Source organism: Sitophilus oryzae, unplaced genomic scaffold (genome assembly GCF_002938485.1).
Source record: "Sitophilus oryzae breed Bouriz unplaced genomic scaffold, Soryzae_2.0 scaffold_562_pilon_pilon, whole genome shotgun sequence".
NCBI classification, from domain to species: domain Eukaryota; kingdom Metazoa; phylum Arthropoda; class Insecta; order Coleoptera; family Curculionidae; genus Sitophilus; species Sitophilus oryzae.
Genome location: NW_022147154.1, coordinates 1169130 through 1180880, shown reverse-complemented (window position 1 = coordinate 1180880; position 11751 = coordinate 1169130). Strand labels below are relative to the sequence as shown.

The window sequence follows — 11751 nt, the reverse complement described above, 5'->3', positions numbered from 1 at the left end:
CCGTAGGACAGGTGCCAACAAGACTTACTGTCATGTAATTTTAAATTATGATCTTACTCTACCGGGCGCGTCTCAAAAGTGGCTCACCTCTATAATTTTTTTATTTATTCAGTTAAAAAAACGAGATTTGATATTTTAGTATATGACATAAATTAGGATTGATTGACGTATTCAATTATTTTCGGTCACTTCCTGTTTCACCGGAAATGACTACAACTTTTGATTTTTAAATGGCACCCTCGGTATTTTTACCGAGGTACTTCATTTGATAGAAAATAACACTCTGAATAGAATGACATATCATATGTCAATTTTTAACATTTTTGCGTATGGTTTATTTGAAATTATAACTTGAGGTTTGTAACGAAAATTTTTTTTTGACTCGAAATACCAAGTGTGTGGTATCAAATTATTCGTAAAAAATGCTTTTTCCAAATATACTAATGAGCCACCCTCGTTCTATTTAAAAAAATGAGTTATTATAAAAAATACCAAGTACTAAAAATACGATTTGAGCATTTTCTAACTGGCCAGGACATGACACTAAAAACATTAGATTATCTAATCTATTTTTCCAAGGCTCCTTGATTAAGAATTGGTGTTTTTAACATGGCCATGGCACTCTAGATTGAAATTTAAAATACAATTTTTTATTAAGCAAGAACGTCAAAAATTGACATATGATATGTCATTATATTCAGAATGTCATTTTCTATCGAATAAAGTAAAAATATACCGAGGGTGCCATTTAAAAATCAAAAGTTATAATAATTTCCGGTGAAACAGGAAGTGACTAAAAACAATTGAATACGTCAATCAATCCTGATTTATGTCATATACTAACGTACCAAGTCTCGTTATTTTATATGAAAAATTAAAAAAGTTATAGGGGGTGAGCCACTTTTGAGACGCACCCGGTATATTAACATCTGTGTAATTAGTTATATGTAAGTAGCGTATGATCGAAAAAAAACGGCATCCAGTTGGCTTGGAAATTAGGATAGATGACATTCCCAATGTGCAGTTTTTATAGCCATCGCTGACGTTTTTTTTATCATATTGTATTTTTTAGATAAAATCAACTATTATAAATGTAATCTACAATCATTTCATCAATTTGTATAATTTAGTAACACTTATATTAGAATTTATTTCCGCTGCTAACATGAGGTGATTTAAAAATTAATTTAAAACTGTATTAAACAACATCATATCGCATTAAAGAAAAATCTGAATTAAGAAACATTACAATTTATTATTTTAATATAAAAATACATTTTATTGCAACATGTAATAAAGTTAACAATTCCTTAAACTAATAAATCAGATGGTAACAGATATTTGGAACTACAGAGACTAACATCTAAAATAATATCTAGGTATATCTTGCACTTTCCGTTATTTCTATCACCTGGTTGGTTTGACTGTTTTGGTAACTGCAAAAAAATATATAATAATGAATTAGGTATGATTTATTAAACATACTGTGTGTTGCATCGTCGCCCTGAACATTGAAAATCCCATGTAAATTTTGTTAATTTTAATTTAATGATGAATAAATTTTCCCAATTTTATTTTACAGAAAAATTTATTTGAAACTTCTTAAAGAGCTCCTTAAAATGAAGTATATAGTTAGAAGTATAAATTATTCATTATGAATAATTTATACGAATTCATTTTTGAGTTATGGGAGATACAAAAATATTAAATTAATTAAAAAACTTCGTATTTTTGTATCTTTCATAACTCAAAAACAAATTTGTATAAATAATTTAAAATGAAGAATTTGCTTAATTCTAAAGAGTTCTTTAAAAAGTTTCAAAATTTTTTTTCTCTAAGATAAAATGGGAAAAAATTATTCATCATTTTTAAAATTTACATGGGATTTCCTATGTTCAGGTCGATACAACCTTAGATTAAGAATAAAAAGATACAACACGCGATATATTATAATACTAAAATAATTATTTTAGTTTTTTTCTGATAAACCACACATAAAAAAGTATTTAATAAATATTACAAATAAAATGTTGTGAAAATATTCACAGAGCAACAAAATACTAACAAGCTAAATAAGTATACAGGGTGGTAAAAATTTCGATGCTCAACATTGGCATCTCAGAAACTACGAGAGATACGAATTCGGTTAAATTAGAGAAAAGTTGCGTTATTATAAGTTTGACAAACTCCTATAATGAAAACACCGGTATCTTGATTAGTTTCCGACTTATGTAAAAAAATTAAAAAAATGCATTTATTATAAATGACAAATACAAGTTTTCTTCACAGGCCTTTGTCAAACTTCTAATAACGCAACTTTTGTCTCATTTAACCGAATTCGTATCTCTTATAGTTTCCGAAATACTAATATTGAGCATCGAAATTGTCACCACCTTATATAGACTTATTATTATTACGTTAGAACTAATGTTAACGAAGAATTTATGTTAACAATTAACGATATATAATAAGCAACAACTTTCACTTTCAAGAAAAAACGCTTGTCTACATCTGTCATATACGCAGAAGTGGTAAAAAAATACTTTTAATGTCGCTGAACCTGCAAAAATTTTTCTATTAAGTGTCGTAAAATAAAATGATATCTTAAACGTAAAAATTGCAGCATTTCCCTTATTAGCTACAAACGACTTCTAAAGAAAACCCATATAATATTAGGATAGGAACTATCGAATGATTACTAATTATATCGCATGTTTTTATTCGAACACAAACATTCGATTATTGCCACCCAAGCCACCCAAGTCTTTTATGGTATGGAATATAGGTATGTTACCCAAGTATATATGGTATGGGATATGACAATTCCCAGTGGATGACATACCAAGAATGTACAACTTTAAAAAAAATTCAATAATAGTATTGCGTAATAAAAAGAATTGGAAGAGAGAAACGTTTGCTCAACAGTTAAAAGACCATACTATAACGTGGTATACTGTTGTTTCTAAAACCGAAGCAGAAACAGGGATAGAAGTATTTGGGCCGAACCAATGGGCATCTATCTCAGCATCCTTCAGACGGAAATCTTCGCTATTGAAAGATGCGAACAATTTATCTTAGATAGGGACTATCGGAAGCAAGAAATAGCCATTTTATTCGATAGTCAAGTAGCATTAAAAGCGATCAGCTCAGTAACCATTAATTCGAAGCTGGTCAAGGAATGCCTAGAGAAATAAATAAAGTCCTCCTACTCGGGGTGCCAGCCCAATAAGTAATAGAATGTAACGAAAAAGCAAACGATCTAGCTAGAAAAGGAGCAAACAATCCACTAACTGGACCAGAACCGTTTTGCTTCCCAAGTGAAAACCAACTTAAAACGGAACTCAAGAACCTGAAAGACTCTATCCGTCACCTGGAATGGGAATCCGTCTACAGTCTAAGATACTCGAAGAAGTTTCTGGGGACTTACGACCGAAAAAAATCAAATATTTACCTTGATTTAAATAAGAACAATCTTCGGATTGCTACGGGACTTTTAACCGGACACTATCTCCTAAATTAACATCTCAGTAGATTATTGAAGCTAACCAACAACAGCGAATGAAGATTCTGTAGGAAAAATGGGGAAATACCAGAACACCTCATCACTGAGTGCGCCGAGACCAATCGTGCCATAAACTTTCTTACGACTGATATCGGAGAACTAATCTAAACCCTTTCAGATATAGTCTTGTGTCAAAGCACTGAGACCGAATGAGTTATAACTCAAGAAAGCAGGACACAAGAGATCTATAAAGTTGCGGTGATTAACTTTCCCCTTCCCAAACAATTCACAATCTACAAGAGGCATATGTATCACATTAAGAAAGAGGCATGTATACCACTCAGTTTGGCACATATTATGATTACCAAAAAATCTAAAAGTCGGATAAACATATCATAAATGTTTACCTTTTTTTCTCAGTTAAAATATGTATAAAAATATACCTTTTATTGTAACGACTTATAACTTCTCTGTGTGAATTACCACCAGCCCTCATGTGCGTGCGTTTCAATTGGTACGTGCACATGTTCAACGTGATGATGTACTGGAACATGGACTTTTTCGATATGATGGTGATGAACTGGTACATGAATCTTCTCAACGTGATGATGGTGCACTGTATGCACGTGATGAGGAACGATAATTCTCACGTGCTTACTGAAATAAAAACATATTTAATTAAAACATTGACGTAAGTTTATAAATTTAAACACAGTTTGTTGCATTGCTGACCTGAACATATGTAATCCCATGTAAATTAAAAATGATGAATAAGTTTTCCCCATTTTATTTTACAGAAAAATGTATTTCAAACTTTTTGATTTTATACTTCACAAAAGCAACATTGTGAGTAATACAATTGAAGAAGAAAAGATGGTTTAGTAGTATTATAGAAGACAATGTCTACAGGCTGTAAAGGATTTATTTTTTATACATTTTCCAAATAGGCCAGTACAATTATTAAAGATACAGCAGGTTTAGTCGTGACTGACTAAGTTAAGAAAAAACTCAAAATTTAAGTGAGGATGCAGTCAATAATTATCAATCTTTATTGACTGCATCCTCACCATTAGCGTAACTAGCAATTTATCCTGGGGTGGGCCTGGGGTTGAGCCTAGGGGGGGGCATAGAGATTTTGTTTTTTTAAAATGAAAAATAATTTAAAAAAACACATTTTTTGAATAAAACGTTTCATGAATTTCTCTATCAATCAATTTCATAGACTTGGTTATCAAACCGTGTTCCCGTAGATTACTTAAAGACCTACAAATTTTCTAAAAAAATGAAAATTAACAAATTTTTTGCACACAACAAAATAATATTAACTAAACAAAACCAGAAAACGTCATTTTTACTGCATCACAAGCAAATAAAAATTAATCCGTAGTCCGTAGTATTAATCCGAGTCATAATTCAGGATTTCCCTGGGGGTGCCCAGCAGCACCTGGGAGGGGGGGGCCTGGCACCCTCGGGCACCTCTGTAGTTACGCCAATGATCCTCACTCAAATTTTGAGTTATTTGTTATTAAAGACTATAAATGTAAAAAGAGGATTTCCAATAGGAATTAATATTAAGCAACACATACACATACTGCAAATTAAAATTTTAGCATTTTTTTTAAACGATTGAAAAGAATTATTAAAAATAACAAAAAGTATTTTATAAATATCTATTATTATATTTTTTTAAATCCTGTACCTATTATGTCACTCCATTTTCTTGCTAAAGCAAATTAATGAGATGATGAAATAAATAAAGAAAGTGTTCCAAATTATAGGTAAATATAAATGCATACGTGGTATCTTACTTGTAGCTTCTTCTGGTTTGGACAGCTTTATGTAACAAATCTTTAAAACAGAGAGAACCGGTTTAAAAATGAGAAAGCGCAAAATTGTCATTTTATATTTAATTAAATCAAGTGTTGTAAAATAATGTCACTCAATAAAAATGCTAATTTTGGGTGATTTTTTTTAGCTGAAATCGCGTATAAAAAAAGTAGCAAAAATCCAGTAATATAGAAGCATTCCCAAACACAAAATCATAAAAATTTCTCTGCGGAAATGCATAATTTTCTTTTTTCCGACTTTAGAATAACTGAAATCAGTTTCATGAAAACATGTTCCTGCTTTATATTCTAAGTACTTTTCTAAACATAAAGACACAGGGAAATATGCCATTTTCTTCTTAAAATAAAATAGGGTTATCTTTAGAAGAACTGAAATCAGTTACATAAATACACCTTTCTATGCTTCCGTAAGAAGTTTTTTGCGTATTTATGTTTAGAAAAAGCCTAGAATGAAAAACAGAAACGTATTTTCATGTAACTTGTTTCAACTATTCTAAAGTTGAAAAAAATGAAACTTATCTATTTCCGCAAAAAAAAATGTAGTGTCTTTCTGTTTGGCAAGGCTTTTAAATACTAAATAAACAAGTATTTCTTACATAACTGATTTGAGCTAAACCGAAACTTTAGCTCTAATTTTAAGTAACTAATTTTACTTACTGATATCCACCATAACTAGGTGCGCCAAGAGCCATTCCAAAAATAATTGCTAAAACAACGACCTAAAACAAAAGAAAATATTTACAAACCAATAAATTTTTAAAGCACCGTTAAACATTTATTTGCAATACGTGTTAACTTGTTTAATTTTGTCATAAAAATAATGTTGCCACTGTAAATCCCTTAAATAAACACATAGCAATTTGAGCATATTAATTCATTTGAACAGATCTATACTGGGTGTTTCTCAAAAGTTTTTCGGGCCTATAATTTTTTTATTTTCTAAGATAAAAAAACGAGATTTTTGTATGTTAGTATATGACATAAATTAGGATTGTTTGACGTATTCAATTGTTTTCGGTCACTTCTTGTTTCGGGCAACGGCCCAGCTACGTAGGAACACCGGTTCCCATTAGAACACCGAAGTTAAGCGACGTAAGGCGATACTAGTGGATGGACGGGTGACCGGTTCGAAACTATGTATCGTGCTGTTGTCCAATAAAGGCAAAAGTGTAAAATCTATTGACACACACTGCTCATTCACGCCGGTTCGAGGCTGGATGAGATCGGATATCTCGTGAATAAGAGTTGATTTAGACACATTGACCATGATATGGCCGAGGACCGCGGTTCGGGTTCCGCGTAAACAAAGTAGACCCCGTTTAGATTAGCCCTGGCAGCAAAAAGGAGACGTTAACTGAAATCTTTACTTTTTTTTTACTTCTTGTTTCACCGAAATTACTACAACTTATGTTTTTTAAGGGGACCCTCGGTATTTTTTTACTTTGTTCGATAGAAAATGACTGAATAGAATGACATATCATTTGTCAACTTTTAACATTTTCGCTGAAAAAATCGTATTTTTAATTTCAATCTAGAGTGTCAGGGCTGTGTAAAAACAGTAATTTTTCATCAAGGAGCCTTGGAAAAATAGATTTGATCGTCTAATCTTTTTCGTGTCTTGTCTTGGTCAGAACTATCTCAATTTTTTCAAATGGAACTATAGGGTGGCTCATTAGAATATTTAATAAAAGCATTTTTACCAAATAATTTGGTACTACACACTTGGCATTTCCAGTCAAATTGTCGTTATTAACCGCATGTTACAATTTGAAATAAAGCATATGCGAAAATGTGAAAAGTTGACATATGACATGTTATTCTATTTAGAGTGTCATTTTCTATCGAATAAAGTAAAAAAAAATTCTAGAGTATCACTTAAAAATGAAAAGTTGTAGTTATTTTCTGTGAAACAGGAAGTGATTAAAAACAATTGAATACGTCAATTAATCCTGATTCATGTCAAACACTAACGTACAAAATCTCGTTTTTTATCTGAAAAAATAAAAAAAAATTATAGAGATGAGCCACTTTTGAGAAACACCCGGTATACACAAAATATTTTCCGTTTAACAAAAATTTTGAAGGACTATTAATGGTGATGGTTTAATTATTGTATTTATCCTTTTCTTTAATTTAATAATAATAAAGTTGTTATCAACTGTTAATACTCTAAATAAAATATTATATACTAGGAATTTAACATATAATTTGTTGTATCAAGTGATTCTATGCAGGGTGTTTAAAAAAACATGTGCCATCTCTCATGATTCCTAACAAAAGTGGCTTAATAATAACATCTTTTTTGAAATCGACAAAATATCAAAATACAAGCCTACACAATTCTGCTAACAACAGAAAAGAAAGTCAGTGGCGCACATACCTTTTTTAGAAAAATATTCCAGAGATAACCCATATGCACATCTCTGGTAAATATGTCGAGACTTTTTTAGCATTAAAATACCTATGTCCAACATATAGTAACTTTTATCCTAAAAATTTCATTCCAATCATTAAAAGATTTTTTGATATAAAAAATAAATCTTATTTTTATGTGGGGAATCTCCACACGAGAGATGGCGCATGTTTTTTAAAATATCCTGTATACAATAAAAAACAATTTATTTAACATACGCAGGGAAATTTAAATTTCCTTAAAGTGAAAGTTTGACAAAATAAGGGGTAGTTAATTTTGAAATATGCGTGACGAGTACCAATTTACCTTCGCAATTTATTTGATTCTACTAGCATACCTATTAATTGCAATTTCTACCTATTGAAACTTTTACAAAAACCAGGATGTACGTAGGTAATCATTTAACTTTACTACAGAAGCGTGAATAAAAAATATATAGCTGAAGCTCTTCCGATATCGGCATAATTTTTATCAAATTTATAGACAAATGGAGTTATTCAAATAGATACCATATGATCGAAAAAAAAAACGGCGTCAAAGACGGCTGGGCACGACAATCTATGTTAATTTTGTCGAGGTCAACCATTAGCTGTCTTTACTTGGCCCGTACTCTTCTTTATTTTTTAATAGCGCTGACTGCCAGTTGGCCTTAAGAAAATTGTATTTGAGTAAAAATGATTTTTAAATGTAGTGTGTAGTTTAAAATTCGAGAAAACATTTTTTTTGAAAACAGATTTGTGTGTCTGGAAACGTTCTATCCTTTTTTTAATATATGGTTTAATTTTTTTTATTTTTTTAGAATTCCAACAGGAACAGTTATTAAAGACTAAATACCGAGTGCGTCTCACCCCTACTTTGTTATTTTTTTCAGATAAAAAAATGAGATTTGATATGTTAGTATATGACATAAATTGGGATTGATTGACGTATTCAATTGTTTTTGGTCACTTCCTGTTTCACCGGAAATAACTACTTACAACTTTTGATTTTTAAATGGCACCCTCGGTATTTTTTACTTTATTTGATAGAAAATGATATTCTGAATAGAATGGCATATCATATGTCAACTTTTGACATTCTCGCTTAATAAAAAACAGCATTTTACATTTCAATCTAGAGTGCCATCACTATGTTAAAAACACTAATTCTTAATCAAGGAGCTTTGGAAAAATAGATTTGATCGTCTAATATTTTTAGTGTCTTGTCCTGGCCGGTTAAAAGATGCCCAAATCGTATTTTTGATCATATCTCAATTTTTTCAAATGGAATGAGGGTGGCTCATTAGCATATTTGGCAAACATAAGTTATATATGTATGCATAACCGTAAGTTATAATTTCAAATAAACCATATGCAAAAATGTCAGAAGCTGACATATGATATGTCATTCTATTCAGAGTATTATTTTCTATCGAATAAAGTAAAAAAAATACCTAGGGTGTCATTTAAAAATCAAAAGTTGTAGTAATTTCCGGTGAAACAGGAAGTTGAAACAATTGAATACGTCAATCAATCCTAATTTATGTCATATACTAACATACCAAATCTCGTTTTTTTAACTAAAAAAATAAAATAGTTATAGGGGTGAGCCATTTTTGAGACGCTATAAAAAGGAGAATAATATTGCTAAGGATTATGGAGAAAAATTAAATCAAAATTAATTAAATATTCTGTTACAAGTGGAAGATGGAAAACAAGTATCTAAGTATCAAAATACTTCGAGAAATAGTTAAAACACATTAGATCACTGCTTAGCGCATTTAGAAGAAACATACTTTTTGAAAAAGACATTTAAATAAATCCGAACACTATTAATTATAATTATTGGACAGGATGAAAAATGTAGGTCAAATTTTTTCCATTTTATAATTAAGAAGTACTTAATTTTGTGAATTGATTAGTGTTTAATAAACAATTTTTTTTGAAGCAGGGTGTTTACTTATGTACGAAATATATTTGATTTTTTAAAGGTTCTGTTATGTTTACAGTGTACTTTTTGTAGCTTTTCATAGAGAATAAAACGTACGATTTTTTGACAGAACTCTGTAGAAGAAAATCATAATAGATTTTTCATATTGTGAAATAACCTGTGATTGTTATGTTTGTTTGACTAGGACTGGATTATTTTAATTTTTTTTCCTAATTTAGTATTATTGTATCTGTCATAACTCAAAACCGTATTTGTCTAAATTATTCAAAATGTAAAATTTGCTTTAATTTAAGGAGTTCTTTAAAAAGTTTCAATTTTTTTAATTTTTTTTTGTAAAATAAGATGGGAAAAATTTATTCATCATTTTCAAAATTTACTTGGAATTTTGTATGTCCAGGTTGACGATTCAACACACGGTATATTCAAATTTTATTAATCTATACTTACAATAGCCTTGAATGAAATCATATTTACAAGATGGAGTTCACAAAAGTAAGTCACCAAAACACCCAAACGTTACACATCTGATATGGGACGGCAGTTTTATTTATATACGCCCGATGTAGATCCACCCTACTCTCCACGCCCGATTACATAAAGAAAAAATGTCGTCTTCAGTAAAAATGAAATTTCACAAGGGTTCACAAACCAGTGCAAATGTGGTAATCCTTGTTTAATGTGCCGACTGATATCAATAGTGACGGAAACTATCTGAATGTATAATTTTACACCTGTGTTACAAATTCACGTACTAAACGTACAACTTGAATCATATATATTGTTGAAAAAACTAAGGCAATGATAGCATTTACAAAATTTTAATACCTAAATCATTTATTCGGTATTCTTCGCAAACTATTTTTTTTCCACAAACAAAATATTTGAAATTATCATAACATTTAATATACTTTGGCATAAAACTTGTTAAAAATTAACACTAACTATAGGCAGATTAAAAATGGATAGTTTCCAGACACAAAAATTAAATTCAAAAACATTTTTTTTCCAATTTTAGACTACACCATTTAAAAATCATTTTTACTCAATATAAAAAAAAATTGGCGTCGGGAGGCACGTATAGCCGCCCATACTAATATATGTTAATAAAAAGTTGGTAAGCAGTTCTTTTAGATTCGAAGTAAAGGAATTTTTCCAATTTTGGTCCGCGGTTATTTCTCCTATCCGCCACCTCGGGTTGCGTCCGATGGGAGTTTGGAGTTCTCAACACGGATTTTCTTTTTTTTTAAATATAAGTTTTATATATTTTTTTGAGATTTTTTATATATTTTTTTAAATTTTTATTAACTTACTATTATTTTTATTAACTGTAGTAGCACTTTGATATTATCTTAAGTTTTGTTTAAAATATATTTCCGTACATAAAAGTGAAAACCGCCTTTTACTAGCTGTTTTGAGTTATAATTTTTTAAACAATATTTTTTTATCTCAAAAACTGCGACTTTGACTTATTTTGATGTTATTACAAATTTTGCTGCAAATATTATTCCTAATCTTAAATTGAAAACCGCCTTTCGCTAGCTACTGTAATTTTGTAGTTACGATTTTTTAAAACTTTTAACCCCCTTCCATACACCCTTACCAACGCCCCACCCCCACCAAAAACTAATGGTCGGATTCTCGGGTGCCACAATATTTTTGTGCCAAATTTGGTTAAAATCGGTTTAGCGGTTTTTGAGTTATCGTGTTACAGACAGACGGACAGACAGACACCATGAAAATATTTTGTATTTAGGTCATTTATGACCCAAATAACTCATTTTGAGTGAAATTAAAAACACTTCTTTTTGCCGATCTCAATAGCCTACCTGTTGGTATGGTCGGCTAATAAATTACAACCTACTTAAGCTGACAGTAAGCGCAATTAACAAATATAGAAAAGTACGAGCCAAGTAAACGACGTGTAGGGCTTGACCGCGCCAAAATTATCATCGATTTTCATTGCTCAGCCCTCTTTGACGCCGTTTTCTTCGATCGTATGGTGTAGTACGTAGCACAATTTAATTAATAAATATCAAATAGAATTATATCATACTATTTAA

The 11751-nt window shown here is 30.4% G+C and overlaps 1 protein-coding gene across 1 annotated transcript; it reads right to left on the bottom strand.

The window, feature by feature from the left end:
* Positions 1–1235: 1235 nt before the first annotated feature.
* Positions 1236–10237, bottom strand: LOC115887354 (uncharacterized histidine-rich protein DDB_G0274557-like). The gene is made up of 4 exons (XM_030906772.1): positions 10139–10237; positions 6007–6068; positions 3946–4159; positions 1236–1436 (listed from the first exon to the last, which is right to left on the bottom strand). The coding sequence occupies exons 1-3, from the start codon at positions 10157–10159 to the stop codon at positions 3982–3984; spliced, it is 261 nt and encodes an 86-aa protein (XP_030762632.1). The 5' UTR covers positions 10160–10237; the 3' UTR covers positions 1236–1436; positions 3946–3981.
* Between the last annotated feature and the right edge of the window lie 1514 nt (positions 10238–11751).

Coding starts and splice junctions, on each gene's coding strand:
- LOC115887354 (XM_030906772.1), bottom strand. CDS start 10,159: ATGATTTCATTCAAGGCTATT. Junction 6,069..10,138: donor TGATTTCATTCAAGGCTATT/GTAAGTATAGAT, acceptor CTTTTGTTTTAG/GTCGTTGTTTTAGCAATTAT. Junction 4,160..6,006: donor CCTAGTTATGGTGGATATCA/GTAAGTAAAATT, acceptor TTTTTATTTCAG/TAAGCACGTGAGAATTATCG.